Source organism: Passer domesticus, chromosome 5 (genome assembly GCF_036417665.1).
Source record: "Passer domesticus isolate bPasDom1 chromosome 5, bPasDom1.hap1, whole genome shotgun sequence".
Classification (NCBI taxonomy): Eukaryota; Metazoa; Chordata; class Aves; order Passeriformes; family Passeridae; genus Passer; species Passer domesticus.
The window spans coordinates 14483774-14505578 of record NC_087478.1 but is presented as its reverse complement, the minus strand read 5'-3'; the positions used below and the strand labels follow the sequence as shown (position 1 = coordinate 14505578).

Sequence of the window (21805 nt, the reverse complement as noted above, 5' to 3'; positions counted from 1 at the left end):
AAGAGGGCCACTGTTCCTCCGGGGAAGCGGGGAGGGAGCAGCCGGACACCCGCTGCGGGCACGGGCACAGCGTCCCGTGTGCCGCAACCGCCCGGACAGCCGGGCCACCGGCCGAGACCTCCGTTGGCTGCCCCGCAACCTCCCGGTCCGCCCCTTCCCCCCAGCCCCGGGAGAGCAGAACAAAAGGGAGCGAAGGGACCGAAGGACAGCGACCCCCTCCCAAGGGTCCCCGTCCGGGGGTGGCGAGAGACACCGCGCCCCGCACGCAACCCTGCCCCAGGGAGGTGGCGCCGGGCTAGTAGGTAAAGGTATGGACACCAAAAAATATTATTTTTATATTATTATTATTATTATTATTACTTGTTATTATTCCTCGGAGACGGCCAGCGAGGCACTCACCCTGCTCGGAAATCGGAGCAAACTCTCATTCACGCTCCCCGCCGTGCCCAGGCCGCCGGAGCCAGGCGACGCCCCGAGAGCCGCCGCGGCTGTGCTGAGCGGGGCCGGGCGCCGCCGGGGCCGGGCGCGCCCGCTCAGCCCGGACAAAGCGCGGCGCTGCTGCGGGCGAGGCGGCAGCAGGTGCCCGTCCGCCGCCGCGGCCGTGCCGAGCGCCCCGCGCAGCCGCCGCCGCCGCAGCGCCCGAGCCGCTCGCCGGGGCCGCGCTGCGCGCCCGCCCCGCCCCCGGCGGCCCCGCGGCGGGAGCCCGCAGAGGCGGGGGCGGGCGGAGCCGGCGGGCGGGCTATGGGCGGTGCGGCACGGCCCGGGCCGCAGCGGCGGCGGCGCACAGCGAGGCGCCCCGCCGGTCAGAGCCTGGTCGGGACCGGAGGCGGGTCCCGGTGCCGCGGCCCACCCGGCGCGGCGGCCGCCGGATCTGCGCGGAGCGGCAGCGAGCGGCCCGCCAGCCCCGCCGCGCGCACCTGCCCCGCGCCACGCCGGCGCCTGGAGCTCGCCTGCGGAGGAGTCCAGACGCCCAGCAGGCAAGACCCTCCCCTGCGCTGGCTGCCTGCCGTGCGGCAGCGGTGGGCACCGCACGCCGCAGTGTCCGCAGCGGTGCCCCAGCGTGCGAGCTGCCGCACCGCTGTACCGCGATGCGGTGTGCGCCCAGCCCTGCCCTGCCCTGCCCTGTCCTGCCTTCTGCTCGACCCTGAGCCCCGCACAGCCGGGGCTTCGTCGTTCTCTGGGCTTGGCGAACGCACTGAAGCGGTGTCAGCCTTGCCAGTGCTTTGCTGCGATGGTGGGAATGGTGTCGCCGGAGCTCAGTACGCTCCGGTGATCCGGGGGCCGAAGCCTGGGCCGGGGCACGGCCGAGGCAGGGCTGGGGGCCGCGGCCGGCACCGCCTGCAGCGGGCCAGCGCTGCCCGCGGGCTGGGCTGGCCGCCTGCAGCCTGCCCGCACACGTGCTGAGGAGCCCGGGCCCCAGGGAAGGAAGGGAATATCCTGTGTACAGACCCCCACTGTGTCAACACTCTGTGAGGTTGTTAATTGTTGAGTGTATAGGGCTGTAAACCATTGCTCATGCACTGTTTGTTGTGTTTTGTGTTGCTTGTGGTTAACCCTGATCTTTTTTCCATAGCTATAAAAAATGCAGGGAGTATATGCCATAGGGAACCCTTTTATTCTCATTCCTCTCACCTCCAGTCTCACGGGTTTGGTGATGCAGGGGCTGCCTAACCGAGTGGCTGCTGTGCAGCACAAGCAATATTATACAATTTTGTAATAGATTTGTCTACCTCAGCATGCGCCTCTAGCGCAGTGGAGATGAGCTGGGGTTTGCTGCGCGGCGTCCTCCAGCCAGCCCCTGGACAGGGTGGCCCTGTCTCCACTGCTTATCTCCAGCAGATTTGTCCCTTTGCAGGGTGGTGGTTGATGGCACGTTCTGTGCTCACCAGCATCCTTGGATCTCGCGTCATCTCATGCCCTTTGCATGCTGGCTTTGTAACTCTTTCATTTTTTGATATCAAGAATTTATGAATCAAAAGATGGGGGAGTGTGGAGGCTGAGTCAGATCGTGGAAAAGGAAAGCCAAATGAGAGTGTGCAATTGCATATCACATTTACAAACATGGTTTCATTCATCTCCATATGTTGCTCCTGTTACTACTAATAAAGCTCTGGTTTCTCAGACTGGAGCTACCCTGGGAACACTGATCTTCCTGGTGTTTTTTCTCTATAGCCACCATAGTATTTGTGTTACAATATGTTATTTTCTTGATTATGTTTTCATTATACTGAACAGGTTAATGTCAGAAAGAATTTGATAATATGAATGTACTTCCCACACACTCCCTCTTGTTCCTATTATTTGATGTTCAAAGGAGTGACAGTTTATTTACAGGCAGCACTTTCTTTCCCTCTCTACTGGGTAAATTTCCTAATTATAATAACAAAAAAAAAAGAAGCTTTTTTTCCTGAATGCTTACCCCTGTTTTCTTCCTCTTTCTTTCCTCATTTTACTAATGATAGCCAAATCCAGCTGGTGATTTTGAAGCTGCAAGAAATTTACCTTTGTCTACTGAAACATTTCTGCAGAAGCCTCTATAGGCAAAGGGAGCCAGAGACAAAGGTCTCCTTTGAGCAGAATGGTGTCTGGGGTTTACTTCCCCAGCAGGGAGGTACAACTGTAGAGTAATTAATTTAATCCAGAGTTGAGAGAGAAGGAAGAATCATTGTATTGGGAAAGAGGTTTTTTTTCAAGTATCAGATGTAAGATTTAAGCAGCAATTTCAATGACCTTTGTGAGTTCTGTTTCAGACAAAAGGCCTAGTACAAGGCTATCATTATCTTCTCTCAGCGTCGTCCTTTGTTCTCCTTGGGTTTAGCCTGTCACTTCCTAGGGTTTGCCTCTGTCCCTTGTTGGGACAGCAGCACCTCTCACCCGTGACTGAGAACTGCTGTGCTAGCAGGTGATTTTTTTTTTCCCCGCTGCTCATTTCCCATCTCTGCTGCACAAGCTCTTTTTTATTTCTTGTGACCCTTCCTATGAGTTTCTCCTTTCTGTGTCTTATTTATACTTAAGTATTTCTGCCTTACCAAACATTGTGCTCATTACTTTACCTTCCTCCTCTCTGTTTTTTGTCCAGTCATATATTTTCTCTCATTTTTGTTCCCTTTTCATATATCTTCTTCTTACATCTTTTTTCCCCTCTGTGTCATTCTTTTTAAACCCTGTCCTTCTGTCTCTCCTTTCTGACATCTCACTTCTGTCCACTGCCTAACTCAACCTTCCTCTTGCCATTTCTTCTGTTCCTTTGGTCACTGCCCTTTTCCTCCCTTACATTTACATATATTTTACTTTAATATTATGCATATATAGGTATACATATATTTCCACTCCACATCTTTCGCTCTCGAGCTGAAAACAAGAAATTACTCATGCTGATAGTCTGGTCCTATTTCATCCCTTTCTTAGCACCTGAAGTGCACTGCTCCTGCCCATCCTCAAACATCTGTATTGGGTAGACTGAAGAATTAAGTGTGTGGGAAATGTTCCTAAATTCAGATGTGTACTTGAGCAAGCATCTTGCTGAGGCTGCACTGTGAACAGAGCAGATGTTGTGTTCCCACTGACAGTACCAGAGGAGGACTTCAAGCCCCTCGAACTCAAGAACCTAATGACATTCTTTTTATGTTTCTCATTTTCAGGGTTGGGGTTTTTTTGTAAATAAAAATACTTAAATTTTAAGTGAAGGACACTGCCATATCCTTGAAATATGTCTTGGATGCTGGACTGACCCAAAATAAGACCTCACAAAACATTTTTCTTTTTTTTCCCCCCAATTGTTTTGCTTTATGCATGTGTTAAGCCATTTTTGTGCTGCTATTAGAAGAAATAGCTGCGCAAAAGTGGCTTAACAAATGCAAAAAGTGGAGAAATGCTTTCTCCTCAGCAGAGCTAAGCTCTTCCTCTGAAAAGGGTTCTGTGTGGGGTGAGACTGGGATTTCAGCTTGTCAGCTTTCCTTTTTTCTGGAGCCAGAGGGAGAGAAGAGAGCTGTGACTGCAGTATCATATGCATTGGGTGGGAGATGGAAGAATAGATGCATAATCCAAAAATGCTACATTAACCTCAGAGGATGGGGGGAAGAGTTGTTTAATATTTTTTTCCTTTGACTGTCTCTGACAACAAACACCATCATTGGGAATCAAAGGCAATTGTTAGATTTTGCTATTTAGATAAGAGTCTCAGTTTTAAAAAATATAATTTATTATTTAAACTACTTTTTTTTGTTGTCGTTCAAAGAGCTTACTACTAACTGGCTGGAATGAAAACAGCTCCATCCCACGGATTCCACCTCTGCTTTCTGGCAGCTTACCTGACTCATAAAGAGAGTGGGGGGTTTTGTGCCACCTACATCAACTCAACATTTTCCTTTGTGGTGAGACTTAATCACCACCCTTGGCATATTATTTCATCGACCCTCTTGGAGTAGGAATTCTTTACCTTTCAAACCAGCCTTAAAAGTTCTTATAAAACAGTGTGAGGGTTTTTTCCTGAATTTGGTGAAAGTACATAGGTGGTCCAATGCAGCAAGGTTTTCAGTGTTATTATTTAAAAGATAACCTTTACCTGAGGACCATGGAAGAGAGAGTTTCCATTTGCTAAGGACATAACTCTGACATGAGATGTGTCACCTGGAGAGTTGAAATCCATCAGCTGAAGGTAGAGGACCATCCCCCAGGTTCTCACTGCAGGTGGTGTGTGCTGAGGGGGAAACTGGGAGCTCTTAGCCACAGTGATCAAGGATGTGAGTGGGCAAAGTTTGTCAGAGACAGTGGCTATATTAGACAGAGTCAGGGAAGACAGACATGCCTTTGGGAACATCAGATCTCTCCTTATAACCTGTTTGTGTAACCTCTGTGACTGTCTCTTGTGGGGAGAGAGATCATATGAAGTAGACTGTACTTGTCAAGCAGAAAATACTGCATGGGAGAAGACTGCAAGGTGGAAATGAAAACACACAGGTGGCGATGCAATGGGTACAGGAGGCAATGGAAGAAGGGGTAGGAGAACAGAGCCACCCCAGGTTGTTGGGAGTTAAAAAGAGGACATGAGTTACACTAGAAAGCTGGGGCAGAAAGCGTGTGACATTTTTTCTGAAGAAATTCTTGAAATGATGTGGGGGAAGGGCAGAAAGGAAGGTATTCTGAAGCTCAGCACTTAAAGATAAAACCTAGTGTGAAGAGAGGCCGGGGAAGGCATTTGGTAAGAGTCTCCTCATTTCTCTATTACAAAGGCAGGCAGAATCAAGGAAGATGAAGGAAGGGGGAAAATTGAAAGGACTGAAGTGAACCATTGGTAAATATCAAAGAAGGAAGCGTAGGGAAGGGAGGCTGCTTCCACGTTGACAGAAAGGCAGAAGTCCTCTTTGGGTCCTCTGGGGGACCTGGAAATTGACTGAGTCACAAGTGGGTTCTACAAGATGGGTGACAGAGAACATCCTGTTAGGAAGGAGCTGTCTGACCATACCTAATATAAATATAGGCTGTTTTCATTCTGGATCTGTTTGTCCTAAAATGCACTGCAGGTGCAGCAGCTCTGCTCTGAAGATATGGAGGCTGCAGCTGTCTGGACCTTCCAGTACCACCCTCCTTTTGCCAGAATTAACCCCATATTGTCTCTTCTCCTGCACTGTGGGTCCTCAGCCCAGCTCCAGTCATCCTCCTTATCGACTGCAGCTGCCTGATAACTGGGACACAGCTCAAGAAAAGGACTTAGCAGTCACCTGCAAAGATATTCTTCTGGAAGCAGAGGCACTAGTGAGCCCTGTGGAAGGAGTATGCTGGGAGAGGCACCAGCAGGGAGGGAGAAGAGCACAGGGTGAGCACTTTATCTGAGGAAGAAACAGCTTGGGAAACTGTTGGACTAAGGCAGTGGGGAAACTAAGGGCATGGAAAGCTCAGGAGGAAAGTGAAGGTGGGAGGATGGAGCCACGGTTGGTTAAAGATAAGAATCTTGTACTGCTAATATGGCACTCCACCAGCATTTTAAACCTGCTGCCTTTCTGAGTTTTGAAAAGTGAACTTTACATTTAATTGTTCTAATTGCTACTGACCATCCAGGACCATTGCCATTTTGTCCAGCAGCCCCCATTTTCTTCACTGCTGTTCTAGTGGTTGCAACCAAGTCTTCAGCATATTGCTCTTTGCATCCTTGCCTGATGCAAATATTGGTGTATCCTGAATTATACCTTGATTTCTCTGGAAGGGTGATGGTGTTTTTTAGCTTGCATCAGCATAGTGACTAGCACACTGAATTCATGCAATAATGATGCTATCACAAATTAGAGGTAAATCAAAACACTGTTCACAAGCAATTTGTACAGTGTGGAATTTGGGCATGGGCTAACTTGACAGCCATTTCTTTTAAAGTTTCTGGAGAGCTGCCAGTTTTTCAACCCTGTGGCTGTTCAAAGTACTGTGGTAGTCTCTGTACAAATACCACATGTGAAACAGGACCAAGTGGCAGCAGACCTGCTGGGGCTTTGAACCTCCTGGCACTTGTGGTGGATGTGAGAAAAAGGAGGAAGGAACAATAAATAAAAGAATAAAGGAAAGAAAAGTACAAAGTGAAGGACATCTGTGCATTTTGATAACAATTCTTCAGCACAGCACCATAGAAAATGTTGCCTGGTTAATATAGAGCAGTTACTTGGTATGCTGGAACCGTTTCCTAGAATTTTTTTAATATCAAGTTTTGTCTTTGAAATATGGAAGGAATGGATTTCTTTGTCTTTCTCCCCTCCTCCCTTGCCTTTATCCTCCCACTTCCAAGTAAGGATGTGAGGTTCCCTTTCATCTCCAGTGTAAATTTATTCATGAACATTTTAAAATGGTTTATTGTCAGTTCTTGTTTCAGAGTTTACCTTCAATATCTCTTGTGTCTTTACTGCTTGCCCCTATCTGTTTCTGGAGAAAAGCCAGCATGCCTCTTCAGGGGACCTTTGCCAGACCTGGCTGTCCCAGCCCTGCTTCTCTCCTCTCCTTCCATCTAACAGACTCTCAATTTTCCTGTTTCCTACAGAAGATGACCTCTAATGCTCAGAGGACTCTCTGCCTGTGGTAATGTGATCTGGTGGCAGCAGCAGAAAAAAGTGTTTGGATCATGTTCCCAATCTGGTTATTGAATGATGCGAGATCTGGAGAAGGACATTTATCTTTGTTTCCCTGCAGGCTCCAGTAATAGTCACACATCTCCGATTTACAGTAAAATTGCTTTTACCATGACAAATTAATTATTAATACACACATTACAGTATTTTCAGTATCCTGTAGAAATGAAATCAGATGCTGTGCCACTTGCTGTCCTTTAGCTTGTGGCATGGCATGCAGTCCTTTTGGATATACCTGTCTGGTACCCCACCTCCTGTGTTTACAGTCTGTGTTCCCAGGCTTTACCACCATTATAAAGCAGCTTTCACATATCCCTGACTTTTTTGATTGCATGCTTTCTGCTATTTTTTCTAAAACCATTTTCAGGACTTGCTGAAATGTGGGTAATGTAACTGGGAAGTGATGATTGAAGTGAGAGACTCATTTAGAAGGAATTCGGTCATGACTGATTACAGCTGCACACATCATGCCCTTGCCTGACACTTTCTCCCATGAAGGGGGAGATTTGGTGGTGGTAACATCCAGGTCTGTTGAGCATACATGCCTTAGACCCATATATATACCTTGAAGGTTGTTAAAAGGTTTTGCTGGGTTTATTTTATCCATGGCATTGAGAATATGTGGTAACTACACAGGTACATCACTACATTGTGATGTACCTATCACATCGCTCATAAAACCCTTAATGACCTTGGTCTGGTCTTCAGCCTAATATGGGCACGTAGCTTTCCACTCCAGCATGGGATATGTCCAAATTATTGTTCTCAGTCAGTGTGATTTGGCCAAAGTACACATTTTGGGGTACAATCTCAGCTTTTATTTCTTTTTTTGCCACATCAGTTATCTGTGGTGCTGGAAAAAGGTTACAGGAACCTGCTACAGCCTGGGTGTGGGGTGTGTAGGAGGAAGAGGTGCTGCATGTGTCTGCATTGGTTCCCACATAACTCCTACCTTAACTCAGAGCAGCTCTCATTTCTTGGTGAAGCTTTTTCTCCCTCTTCCACCCACTCTCTCCCTATGGCCTGCAGGTGTTGGGCTGTAGCTTCTCTCCTATTTTTGGCTGAATGGCTGAATTAGCACATTTTTAATGGATGCCTTTTTCAGCACTTATGAAAATAGTCTAGAATTTCCAGTAATGGAGATAATTCTCCATTACTCCATAAAATGCATAAAAATAGTTTGCTTAAATGTGATAGCAGTTCTTTAGGCTTGTTGTCATTACTAGTTTAGAGACCATGGTTCCGCTGTAGGAGTTATTTAGATATAGCAGCTTTAGTGAGTTTTTGCTTTTCTCCTTTTCCAGAGAAATTGAAATTATGTGGATAAAAAGCAAGTGATTTTATTTTGATACAGCACAGAGCAATTTATTTCAAATCTGCAGTTTTTCTTTTCAATAGCATAAGGTGTTATGGAATAACTAAAGCACCTTTCTTCCATTGTTATTACAGACCCCAGTCATCTATGATTTTGGTTCTCACAACCATCTCCACCAGTGTTTACATTGCACACCACCAAAAAGATACGTAGAGCTTGTGATGCTTCTCAGCAGTGGAGCTGCTGTGATGTCTTGCTCCTTCTGCCCAGCAGGATTGCCCCAGGTCAGCTGGACATCAGCTGCCCCTACATGGTTAGCAGGCTCTGACCTCTCCCTACCTTCAGAGCAGTTTTTCTGAGTTAGTCTGAGGGTGGGAGCTCAACCCTGCAACTGGACACAGGGTTGCTGCTGACAGGTTGGCTCCCAGTGGATCCAGTTGACTTGAAGTGGGATATGAAGGGAAAAGAAGGCGGTTGCTTGAGGAAAGGATTCATGGCAGAAGCAGAACATCCTGATGATTCTAAAACTTGGAGAGGAAGCTCATGCTGCATTTTATGTGTGAGGTTTGAGTTATTGATAAAACATCAGGAAGGAAGTGAGCATGCTTGTGTTCTCTGTGGGGCTTCCTGAGGATGGTTGTGATAATACAGAATCACAGGATGGTCCAAGTTGGAAGGGACCTACAAGGATCATCAAATCTAACTCCCACAGGTTTCTCTGAAACCCTGACCCTCTGTGGGAAAGCTGACTGGAGTGTAATTGTAGCAGGTGCTGGTACTGGGTGTACCCCACATACATTTAACAGGTATGGATCCACAGAAAACATCGTTCTCCTTTTTGTATTTATTGGATACTTGCTCAGGCGTGTGGATTGGAGCTATCCCAAAGCAAGTATACAATGAGTACACTTACAAAGAGCAGATAATAAAGCGTTTTAAGTACTCCTTTATTAACAGTAACAAAACCTTGATAAAATATGAGGTCTGATTTTTGTGAAGTAATGAGCCTTTTGGATTCCAGTGGAAATCAATGTCAGCTGCTGGTGCTAAACATCTCTGAACATTTCACATGTGCTTTCAGACCTGTGTTAAATCCCCATTGCCTTCAGACACTCTTTTAATCAGCACAAGGACTGCAGTATTTAGTCTCGTGATAGTTGTTCTTCTTGCAACATTGTCTCTCTATTGCTCTACTTGATTCATGGGTAAGATTTTATTTTCTTTAAAATTTCAATGTATCTTCTCTGCGGAGAACTCTGATGTAGGGTCCTGCTCCTTACTTTGTAGGTAATAATACAAAATCTCTGGTGGATACCCTTGCACCCCTGAGAAGTACTTGCAACTTGGGCGGAAGTTGCACAAGAAATTACAGCTGTTACTAGTGATTAAAAATGTGCTTTCTAAAAATCATAAATTGGAATTGCAGAAAAGAACTGAAAAGATTCCTGTAGTATTCTGAGCAGGACTCCCAAACAATGGGTTAACATAAGCAAGATAAGTATCAGGCAAAGATCTTGGACACAGTGCTCTGTTCTGCTTGTATTTGTTCTAAGGAAATCTGAAGATCTCTGTGAGCATCATGGGGCTGTGGCAGGGACTGAGTTTGTGGCATTTCTTTCTTTGTCAGTGAGTAGAGGTCATCTTCAGTTTTAACTTATAGTCACAGTCCTCTGTTCACTAGAAAACTGCATGTGTATATCCAGTTTTGAAAGGTAGCCATTGAAATGAAACCTTACAGGAACAGAGATATAAAGTGCAGCAGAGCATGTGGAACTGAGGATGAGGTCTTAGTAGTTACTGGATTACTTGGGAGAAAACCTAGGATCTCAAAACTGTTTTCTGCACCCCTCCACCATTGGAAGAAATCAGGCATTTCAGATTAGTTTACCTTATTCTGGGTAATTCTCCTCCTCCTTACTTCAAAGCAAATATTACCTCATCATCACATGCTAGACAACATACCAAGGGAAAAATTCTTTTCAGACCAAAATACAACTATCAGTTTTTGCACGAGGCAACATCACCAATGTCTCACAATGACTCATCATGCTTCTGATCCGCTTTATACCTGAGGCAGAGCTTGCTACCAAATAATCACAAATATTGTTTGTTTTCTCAACTATGTCTATATAATGACACCTGACAGATGAAAAAGTTCTTGTATAATGGTAGATGGCCATACACAATAAAAGGAAGAGGATTTGCAGTTTGCAGAAATTATCTTTTTCAATAACAGTCATTTGTTGACACGTTGTAATTTGTTACCTATATTTGCCAGATCTCAGAAGTATTTCAGAGCAGGTGAATCCATTAGAAAGCCTTTTCCTTTTGGTGGAAACATTTCCTAATTTTTTACCCTTTGTGTCTCAAAGAAAATTAAACAAAAAACAACAGCAAATTTCATTTAGTATTTCTTGGCATGCAGCAATAAAGCCAAGCATTCTTTCCTTTATATAGTAGGAGAAAATGAGGAAAGGGGCAATAATTGGACAGAATGGACAGAACATTCTTATTTAAGGGGCAGAATTACCAGAAGGTGCCTGTTGGCTCTCATTTGCTCTAGCAAGGATTAGAGTAGAACATCAGAAGATTAACAAATATCAGAATTTCAGATGTGCAAAAGATGAGAGCTTGAGTTTTTCCTACAAATGTTTAACTTGATACCAAAACCTTCTAAGAACAAAATGCTGATTCTAGAAATGTAACTTTTATGGTTGACCAGGAAATTGCAGAAAGGGCATGGGGATATACAGTGGACGCCCCAGAGCTCATCATAGCAAGGACAGCTTTCAAAAAGAAAAAAAAAAAGTTTAAAAAATCCAAGTGCTGTTTCCAGCCCTGCATGAGGAGAGGTCCAAAAGGCCAGCTCGTAGTCTACCCACCATTACCTATGCACACTGCTGGCAGCAGCTTGGCACTGGTCCTACAGACTCAGCAGCAACGCCAAAAATGAACAAAAATCTTGCAGGAGCTTCCCTGCTTGTCTCTCTCCACTGATATATCAAGCCTGGGGATAAGAGACAGCATCAGGTTCCACGTGGGATTTCTCAGCAGGGCTCCTCTCCCATTTCAGATCTGAGAGACTGTGGTGATTTGTATCTTTGAATGTGTTTTTCCGTTCACTTTCCTTTTAATGATGCTGAAGAAGGGAGTGTCAACACAAAGGAAGATGTATCTGTCACTCAGCACCGCGCTGCTTTCTGGCAGCAGTCAGGCTGCTGCTTGGAGCTGGCTGGAAAAATTACTGTGGTTGATTTTGTTGTTGGTTTTCTGAGGAAGCAAAAAACTGCCAGCACTGATAACTGATTTAACTCAGAGCATACAAAGCCATAAAGAAAAAAATGTTCCCAGAAATTTTTCTCAAAAACCTGAAACTTTCTAAATGTGCTGCTTTAAAGTGCCTTCTCTTGTATGGCCATATCCTGCATCCCAGGGACCTCAGTGGCCTGGAGATGAACACCATCTCTTCTTAGAGGTCCATGTGGGAATCTTGGGCTGCAGTATCCCATGGGAGATGTCAGTCAAGGGAACGCAGCTCATGAAGTTGTTCTACCCAGTTTCAGTCTCCAAAAGTCACAGAATGGATGAAGTTGGAGGTGCCTCTGGCAAACTTCTAAGTCCAGTTCATGCTCAGAGCAGGGTCAGGCACTGTGAGTTTCTCAGAGCTGTGTCCAGTTAGATTTTGAGTATCTCCAAGGATGGAGATCCTACAAACTCTCTGAGCAACCTATATCCAATGCTTGGTCTACCTCAGAGTGGAGAAGTCAGTCATGCTGGTAACACTTCTGAAATAAAAACCAATAATTATTAACCTCTTCAGGTTCTCTCTCCATCTCTCCAAACCTCTCTCTCTCTCTCTCTCTCTCTCTCTCTTTTTTCTTTTTATTTTTTTTTTCCTTAAGGAAACAAAGATATGCAACTTCATTTTATAAAAAGAAACCATTCTTTTAAAGGTCAATTTTTGTTTTCCTCCAAAAACTCTCTACAAGGACACTTTGGGAATAGTCCCACTGCTTCTGTCTTTGTGCCAGTGCAGCACCTGCTGTGGGTTGCATTGCACTGTTGACAGAAGGATTGGTGATACTGTTGACCATTATTAACATTGTTTATTTAGCACCTGGCAAATGCACTCAGGCTCTGCCTGCTAGGCACTGCCCAAATAAAACACAAGAACACAACCTGTTTTCAAAGAAGGTGTTATTCACCTGTAAAACAGTCAGCTGCAAAGAAATGGGTAGAGAGGAGCACAAGCTTTTGTGCTGATCTCTGAACTTCAGCATCATTGCTTCCCCCATACAGGGGAGGGGAGTGAGATCTGGGCTGTGCTACCCGAGGGTATTGGCTGATCAAATGGACAGAGATGTCCTGTAGATGTGACCTGTTCTGGAGCCCTGTGAAATCACTCTGGTCCCTGTTGGGCTCTCTGTTCATTTTTTTGAAGCTGCAGTAGAAGTGCACTTAAGAATTAATATTTATTTTAGAAGGACATACTTTTCAAAATGCTTAAGAAATACTCATTTGCATTTTTCAGTTGTGGTGTTTTTCAGCCAGGAAGTGAGCTAAAAAGAAAAAGGAGCAAGTGCACAGTTATTTGTTCCTGTAGAAAAATCATTTTCCGTTGAAAAGGCATATTTTCAAGTCTACAAACAGGGGATTTCTTTTCCCAATACTGTTCCCCAAGTAGATAAAAAAAGGAAGAAAACTTGTGATTTCACCAGAGGAAGAAAATGTTGTGTTTAAGGAGGCAGGTGTCAGTTTTGAAAGGTATCCAAAACTTTAGGGGCAGTCCAGCACTTGCCATCCCAAATGCCACCACTGGGAAGAATGCCAGAAAAAATTAAGAAAGGACATGAGGTGGCAGAGTCAAAAACTTAGCACGTGAAAATCATATCTTTGGAGAAGGAGCTGCTTTTCTGGAGCAGAAACCCAGCTCTAAGGACACTGGTGCTGACTTCAGCTTCTAGACAGGAGGGAGTTTTGGAGGGCTGTGGTGGAGACCTCTCTTCCCCACTCCACAGCATCGGGAGCATCCACAGGCTGATTTGGAGCCATGGAGGTGATTTGGAAGCAGGAGCTGGTACCCACTGAGGTGTGGGTGGGCGCATAAATCCAGCCTCAGGATCAAAGGTGTCTCCTCCCACAGGGAGCAACCGGGAACTTCGTGTAGGCTTGTTTGCAGCAGTGCTGCTGCATCTGGCTGTGATTGCAGATGGAGAAATCAGACATCTCCCTTACTTTTCCCAAGGAGGAGAGGCAGGGCTGAGCATGCAGCCATTGCCTTGGCACAGGCACTGTTTAGGTCCTTCTCTGATACTCAGAGTGTGCAGACCATATGTTACATCCCAGCTTTCTCTCTTCTGTTTACTTCTATCTATTTTCCCATGTGCCATCACCCTGAAGCTCTTTTTTCTCTACTAGTCTCTCTTGGCCAGCAAACTGTAATTCCTGGGTCATCTTCAAAGGAGATGCAGAGCAGTAAAACCCAAGCCCTGGGGTGATGCTGTAAGCTTTTCCTCTCACAAAACCTGGAGGAGCCTTGTCTTTCAAGGCAGCATTTGAAGTGTTCTCTGAAACACAAAACCATTTACCAGGTTGCAACACAGTTATTCCCCTTGCTCCATGAAGTAAAACACATGTAAATTTGTAGTGTAGGAGAGGCACAGTTTTTTCATGGGTTAACATACTGGTTTTTTGTTTCTGCACTTGTGGATGAGAGCAGTCAGCTGCCTGTCATGGCTCTGCACGTTGTGACCTAATGAAGAAAAACTCAGAGGGAGGATCAGGCATCTTTGGTGTAAACTGTCCAGCAAAGGCTTGCTCTCTCGAAAGCAAAAAGCATCAAATAACAGGAAATAATTTTTTTCCATCAACATGTAGCCTGAAAACACTTTGCTTTTTGACTCCTATCCACATTTCTGTTTCTCAGCCAGGTGATTCCTGCCACCTCCTCTAAGCTGTTCTACTCTCTAGTATTTTTTGACAGCAAATGTGAATACTGATATATTCCTGTAGCTCAGCCATCTAGCTTAAAACTGTATTATTTTCTGTATTTCACTGAAAACATGGTGTCAAACAATAGCCACAGAAATGCAAGCGCCCTCAAAATGAACTTCTGTCTACATGCAAATAAAAACAGTTTTTTGGAGATTGCAAACTACATAAAATAATTTTGACCAGTCTCACGTACAGGTGCCTGGAGTGATACCTTGCAACAGTCTTGGGCCCATTCCAGCAAGATTTGATTTAATCCATGCTGCAGTTAGTGTATTCCTTGTAACTGCAGTGTTCTTCTCAGAAAGATGTTCAGGCTCCATCTCATATTTTCTGAGTAGATGCCAATTAGGCTTTTGTTCAGAGATGTTGACAAGGCCAGTGTTGTAGATATTTAAATAGAAAACAACAAAAAAGCCATACACAACCCAGAGAAATTCTTGCTGGCAGTTCAGAAATGCTCGCTCAGGGTCGTGGGGTGTTTGTCTCAGATTCTGAGCTGTTACTTGCCTTCAACTCAGACTCTGTCATCTTGCAGTACAATTACTCTGTAGAAGGTCAAAAAATAATTAGATTTTTTTTTTTTTTATGTTCTCTCCAAGCAGCTCCAAGACGCAGCGAAAGAGCTCTCAGGATGCCAGAGCCAGCAAAGTCAACCTCAGCTCCCAAAAAGGGCTCCAAGAAAGCCGTGACAAAGACCCAGAAGAAGGGTGATAAGAAGCGTCACAAAAGCAGGAAAGAGAGCTACTCCATCTATGTCTACAAGGTGCTGAAGCAGGTCCACCCTGACACGGGCATCTCCTCCAAGGCCATGGGCATCATGAACTCCTTCGTCAATGACATCTTTGAGCGCATTGCTGGGGAAGCCTCCCGCCTGGCCCATTACAACAAGCGTTCCACCATCACGTCCCGGGAGATTCAGACCGCCGTGCGCCTGCTGCTGCCCGGGGAGCTGGCCAAGCACGCGGTCTCAGAGGGCACCAAGGCTGTCACCAAGTACACCAGCTCCAAATAGCCAGCGTCCCCTGTGCAGCGGGACACCCAGCACCGGGCCCTGCGCGCCAGCACGGGTAGGCAGCCATGGTCTGGGTGAATGGTCCCAGCTATTATCCACAGCAATTCGCAGCCTGGGCGTGGGCATGAGAAGCTGCCCAGGGGAAGAGGAGACAGCGATCTGGATGTCAGCTGATTTTCATCATCTGTTCAGGATGTGGGAAGGATTTGCCAAGGCTGGTAGTGGAGGCCCCTGCTTTTACATCTCATTCAAAGGACTGACCAGCCGTGGTATATCCAGTCTCCTCTGTGCTTGGCAAACATTCACGTTTGGCACTGGGAGGGGGGACTGGCAGCGGGAACACAGAGACACCATCACTGAAGTCTTCCTGTTTGACTGCTTCTCACAGTCATCTGATGTGGGTACTGAAGAGTCAGCGCTGCATCCTCTCTCTCAGAGCCTGAATCCCTCCTGGTGTGCAGTGGCTCAGCCCACCCTGTGCTGGCAGAAGTGGCATCAACAGCTACAGGCACATATTGATTCAACAGCTATCTGTGCTTGACAGCCTGTTTTAAAGAGCAAGCCTGGCAGGCAGGCAGATGCCCATGTTGATACCAAGCACTAATCCTCCTCCTTGCTCCTGATGGATGAGCCATGGAGCAGGATGAGGGTGCTGGTGCTGGAGCTGCCCACTGCCTCCCACCTTGTGCTGAGGTGGAGGGATGGACAAGGTGGGATGTTGGGAGTGGGTCTCTGTCTTGCCTGGCTGCTGCTTTGCCTGCCTTAGGACTTGCTTTGGCATGCAAGACATTGCTAATTCTGCTGCTTTTCAGAGACTTTTCCTGCCTTGATGCTGCCTGGGTTTTCCCTTCCACCATAAGTGTGGGCAAGATGGGGTGGTGCCCAAGGGGGTCCCCTCTCCTGTGAGCAATAGGGTGGTGCAGGACAAACAGCACAGAAGTTTTGGGCAGGGACTGAGGATTTGGGAAGGCATCTGGTGTGGGAGCACAGTGGTTAGTGCATTTTGAGGGGTGGGAGGAAGCTGGCTCCCCACACAGATCACTGCAGGCATCTTGCCTGGCTCTGCCCTCCCTAATTCATTCAGCAGTTAGAAATCAAAAGCAAAATTGGGGGCTGGGTAGATATACAGGGACACTTGCCTGCATCCCAGATATTTAAAATATTAAATAGTTTTAAACTACTTCAGATACTCCCCATATCTTTTCAAAGTCCACAGTAAGGTGAGCAATAATAAAATCATGATAAAGCCATAGAGGTTAAGGGAGGAATGCCTTAGTTACAGGTTTATCTTGCCCAGACTGCTGGATAGCAGAAGGGCCTGTGTAGAACTGGTGTGAAGTTGAAGCTTCCTACTCAAAACACAAAATTAGCCAACATAAAAAAAAAAAAATCAAAGCCTCTGGTAGGCAGTAACACTCAAATAAAAAAGATTCATGTCTAAAATAACAACAGCTTTCTGCAACTTACTCTGTAAATAAAAGGAGCAGCAAGGAAATAGGATCCAGAACTAAGTGCAGATTCTCCCTACCTTGTTTTTAATTAAAAGGTAAATTCATACCCCAAAATAGCAGCCATGCAGTACATTTCTATCTTTCCCCTGCATTTATCTCTGTCCTGTTTCTTTACACTTTGAGAGTGATTGGGACCTTTGGCAAATTTATGTTGCTTTTGGAGCTGTGGGACTCTGCAGCTCCAGAAGATTGGCATTGCAATCATTTTTCCATCATTTTGGTCTGAGGCATAGCCCTGCTCAGAAGCCTGAGAGCAGCCTGGCTCTGGTGTGGTCTGTGTGCAGGAGTGAAGGGCAGTTTGTTCATGGGTTGCTCACACAGCCCTGCTCTGGGCTGGAGAGGGGGCTTTCCTCCCTGCGATTCCACACAGCTGTTTCACAGCCTGGTGCCAGCAGGAATCTCTGCTGACAGCTCTCAGAGAGGACAAAGCCCACTTCCCTGGGTGCCAGCACCCACAGGGAGCACTCCCAGCAGCAGCCCCTGTATTCAGTATCAGTAGCATTGGTAACCTGGGCCTCTTGGCCAGGACACTTTGCAGGTGACAGCTCAGTCCTTCCTTTTGTTTCCCATCAAATAGTCAAAATCAGATACCAAAGATTAACTTGGGCCTGCAGTGGGCCTAGAGCCACCATCCTTGACGCCTCTGCCTCAAGAAATCCGGGCAGTGGATGGTGCATCGGGGCACTGCTGGGAGTGAAGGCCTGGATGGCATTGCTGGAGCTTTCTTCTGTCCCTATGAGCTGCAGGCCAGAATTCATCCCTGTGGGGAGCTCTCCTGAAGGCAGGAATTCAGCGTGGAATGAACCCACTGCAGTCCAAGCAGTGTGTTTGAGCCAGGACACACATCTCCCAGGATCACCTGGCACAGCCTCTAAACTCTCTCTCTTTTGAGCAGAGCAGAGGCCCACTTGAGTCTCCACAGGCTGCAAGAAAACAGGAAAATAAAATGAGGTATTGGCCCTCCAGGGTCTCCTGGGCAGCTCAGGGAGCCAGGAATGAGCTGGGCACTCAGATGAGAGCTGCTCACTCCATAACTCCATACTCAGAGTACTGGTCCGTTTTCTTCTGCCACTGTTGTCATTCTCCATTTTTGGAGATTGTTTCAGAGAGGAGAACCAGTGATTTAGAGCTACAAAAATACTTGAAGGCTTAAAGAAGATTTTTATATTGTCTAAAGCCAAGTGACTGAGACTGATCATGTCCATGCATTTATAGTTTAGGTTGTCTTTTTATGCATCATTTGCTATTTACTGTCCATTTGTTGTTTTTTTTTTTTCACTCACTCCTGACAATGTGAAGCACAGGATTGAGGAACTGATCCATTTTAAAACAAACCTTTTTTATTTTTTTCCTTTCTTTCAAGCTTTGTTTTAACCCTGTTCTGGTGGCTGCTCTGTTGTACAGACATTTGTGCCAGCAAAGGGAAGGGATGATCCAGGAAAGGCAAGACTGGTATAAGCTAGGACTGACACAGAAAGCATTTGGGAAGTTAATGTACAGGACACCATCCACAGCAGTTAAATGGGAATTAGTTTGCATGTGGTGAGCTTGGGCTGAGCCTTAATATTAGAGCAACAGAAGGTGGTCTAAAAGTTCAAGGATTGATTGTCCACTAAGTAATCTGAGGTGTGACATACTTCACAGTTTCCTGGTAAGGAGGTTTGCTGCAGAAGATGGATTCTGCACTACAGGATCAGTGTTTTTAAAGAATACATATTTTCAGCTCTGGAATTGAGAAAATGTTTTAAAACTGAAGAAAATATACCAAGCCCCACTGTCCCTACCTGATTCCTACTGCAGTCCCAAAAGTATCTCTGGGCCATGCCCGTGTTTTGCCAGTTAAAGTAAATCAACTACAGATTGAAAGTTGGAAAGGAAGATGAAAAAGGTAATACAGCCTTGATACTAACCTCATATTAACCCCAAGGATATCACTGTATTTGTTATTTGCTATTTGTTTTAATGTACAATTTAAAAGAGAAAACAAGCTGCTATAGACCTTCTGATTTTCCACCCTGCTTCCCCAGAAGGGCCTGAAGTCCATCTGCCTTTCACAGCAGAGTTCTGCCTATAGAGGAGCTGAGTGGCCACCTGCAGGGAGGCTTGCTCCTGCTCAGGACAGACAGGATTTTAGTCAAGCATGGGGGAAACGAGCAAAAAGAAGTGTGGAGGATGAGTGCCTGTCCTGGACACAACTGTGTGCCCCTCAAGGGGACACTAAAGAGTCCTGCCCAGTGGGGCTGTGTGGTCTGTGCACTCTTCACTCTGTAAGAGGCAGCCCTATGGGTAGCCCCAAGTCCTGCCAACCCCTGGAGAAGAGTTTGGCATGGCCTCTGCATAGCCCAGAGCATCTGTTCCATCATAGCATTTCCTGACAGTTTACATCCAGATCCAGTTGTTTACAGGGAAAGGAAGAATGGGAACCGAATAATAAAAATCACTTACTGACAGAATTTGGAGAGTTTCCTGGGACCACCACCTGGGGAGCAATCTTTCATGCTTACTTCATGCATGGTATCTCTTGGGCTTATGTACACAGAGTTTTTCTGACAATGAGTGTTACATCAAGTATGATCCATGTTATATTGCTGCTGGGTTATGACTTTAGTGCTAATTACCTGCTTTCTGTTAAGTGTCTAAATAAAATGTAACTTCCAACCTGGAAGTCAATGGTACCCAGCTCTTGGGGTGTCTTTGCTTCTGCCTTATCACTAGTGTTCGCCCAAGCCCTGCATTTCTCCTTCTCCATGATATTTCCTCCAGAGCTGGGGTGACAGCAGCCACCCTTCCAGCAGAGATGGAGCACAGCTGATCCAGACAGAGGGTCAGACAAAAACCAGAGGAGCCCCTCACTGAAGGGGTATCACAGGCTGCCCCTGGAGTCCTCATGGGGTGTCACTCAACCCAAACACAAGTGCAACATAAACATCTGTTCTTCTCAAGCCCTTCCAATGGTCTTGTCCCGGCAGAGCAGAGCCTGCAGTCTGTCCTTGCCACACTCCTGCTTGGGGTGTACCCTGCCTGGCACCCATCATTTACCCCCAGGCAGGAACAGTCTGGATTGAGCAATGTGAGATTCTGGGGCTGAAGTGTTTTATGCACATTCAGAATTTCTGTTGGTCTGAATTAACAATTGCTAACACTAGAAACATCTTTTCTTGGACTCTGAGATAGGTAACAGCCATGGCATGAGATATAGCATCTGAAAACACTAGAAAAAAATACCTTCCCTTTAAAGAATGATTGGTGAATACACTCCAGTGAAACACTTACCTGCTGGACATCAGCATCATAATGCATCCACTGGAGTGGGAAATGTGTCTGCCATGCTGGACACTGTCTGCTGGAGAAACAAGGCTTCAGATATGGCATATAACAGAGCTAAAAATGTTTCTGGTGTCTCTAAAGAAATACAAGCATAACGTAATTGAGAAAATCAGTATTTAGAGAAAAAAACCTCCAACTTATAACTAGCTGATCTGAAGTATTTATTTCCAAGGAAATGAATTTTGCTGCTTGTAGTGATTTCTATTTTCATACTCCTTTCCAGAGACACACCCACAGCACACTTTCAAAACAGAGCTGACACCAAGGTATCACAGAGACCCAAACCAGGTTATAAAAGGTAGAGTATAACTCTATGGTCATGCTTCTCCAGGATGTTGGGAGATAGCTTTTTTTTTAAATTATCCAGTTATTATCTAATAATTACTAACTGGTTATTCAAAGACCATTAAGAGAACTCAGGTGCCAGATGAATGTTGACAGAACCAAGTAGAAGAACTCGGGAACATCAAAAGAAGTGATGAGAGGATGAGGTTTGAATTGAGCAGCCCGTCATGCCATGAGTAGTCCACCTGTAGAGCCTTTGGCAACAGCTGTTGAAGATGCTAGAATTGGCTCAAGGACAAACTACTGTGAGAAAAAGTCTTTTAAGTCTTGCTAAACACATAAACTGTGCTGAAAAATGTTATAGGCTAAGAGAATATAGAAATGAAGAGACTGTGTGTGTGTCTGTCCTATTCCCACAGTCTGTCTTTCCTATCCTGTCACAGCTACAGCTGTGACAAGATTTTTGGAAACAAGATTTTGAGTTGGATGCACCAAAGGGCTGGTCTGTACACACGTGAACTGTAAAGTGTTTCAGGCAGTTTTCTTAGGTCTATGGAGCTTAGATCTAAGCATGAAAGAAAGTTTTCTACCTCAATTTTCTGTGTGGCTCCTGCACTTGCTTTGATGGTTATGTGATTCTGTTACCCTGGCTTACATAAAAGATGTAAGAGATGTTTTGTTTCTAAAATAGTTAGGGTTAATAAACACAGATTTGTGGGAATGAGGAATGGAGCTTCTGCTTCCTCATATAATGGAAAGCTGTTCTCAAAAACATTTCTCATTTTCTCCCTTGAAGCAGCTGATTTTTAACAAAAAATACACCATTTCCTGCTTTTTAATGTCCATAATGCTAATTCCATCCCCTGTCAAAAAAAAAAAATCTCTTACAGGAATACATTCAGAAAAAAAATTCCTACAGATTTAACTGTCTTCTAATAAAAGAAGAATATTCCAATAGCAATAGAAATTGGAAGATTGGTGGGAATGAGAAAGGAGTGGCAATGGGTGGATGTGAGGCACCAGAAGGGACCAAAGGCAGGAGACTGTAAGTGAATGCTGCAGGATTGGCAGATGCTGTGTGTGCTGCTGTTTGGAGGCAGGAAATGAAGGACAGGGAGTAATCCTGGTAACTCCCAGGGCTGGAGCAGGATGGACGGTGTAGCTCCAGAAAAGGTACAAAAGTACCAGAAAAGGTACAAAAGGCACATCCAGAGCCAGCACATGTCACCAATTCAAGAGCAACACAGGAAATGTG

The 21805-nt window shown here is 45.6% G+C and overlaps 2 protein-coding genes across 8 annotated transcripts in view; one reads left to right on the top strand and one right to left on the bottom strand.

Moving 5' to 3' along the window:
• Positions 1-558, bottom strand: part of GRAMD4 (GRAM domain containing 4) — a 74690-nt gene extending 74132 nt beyond the window's left edge. The window contains exon 1 of one of the 2 annotated variants that reach the window (XM_064422110.1): positions 400-558. In XM_064422110.1, coding sequence (XP_064278180.1) covers positions 400-428 — 29 coding nt within the window. In that variant the 5' untranslated portion in view covers positions 429-558. The other variant, XM_064422112.1, reaches the window with a different exon arrangement.
• LOC135301746 (histone H2B 5-like) lies at positions 27-19613 on the top strand. 6 transcript variants are annotated; one of them, XM_064422119.1, is made up of 2 exons: positions 27-308; positions 15018-19613. In XM_064422119.1, exon 2 carries the CDS (start codon positions 15047-15049, stop codon positions 15425-15427), a length of 381 nt encoding a protein of 126 aa, XP_064278189.1. In that variant the 5' UTR covers positions 27-308; positions 15018-15046; the 3' UTR covers positions 15428-19613. The 6 variants fall into 6 exon arrangements, with proteins under 6 accessions (XP_064278189.1, XP_064278185.1, XP_064278188.1 ...); XM_064422115.1 differs by lacking the exon at positions 27-308 and adding an exon at positions 721-977; XM_064422118.1 differs by lacking the exon at positions 27-308 and adding an exon at positions 1451-1474.
• The last annotated feature ends 2192 nt before the right edge of the window (positions 19614-21805 follow it).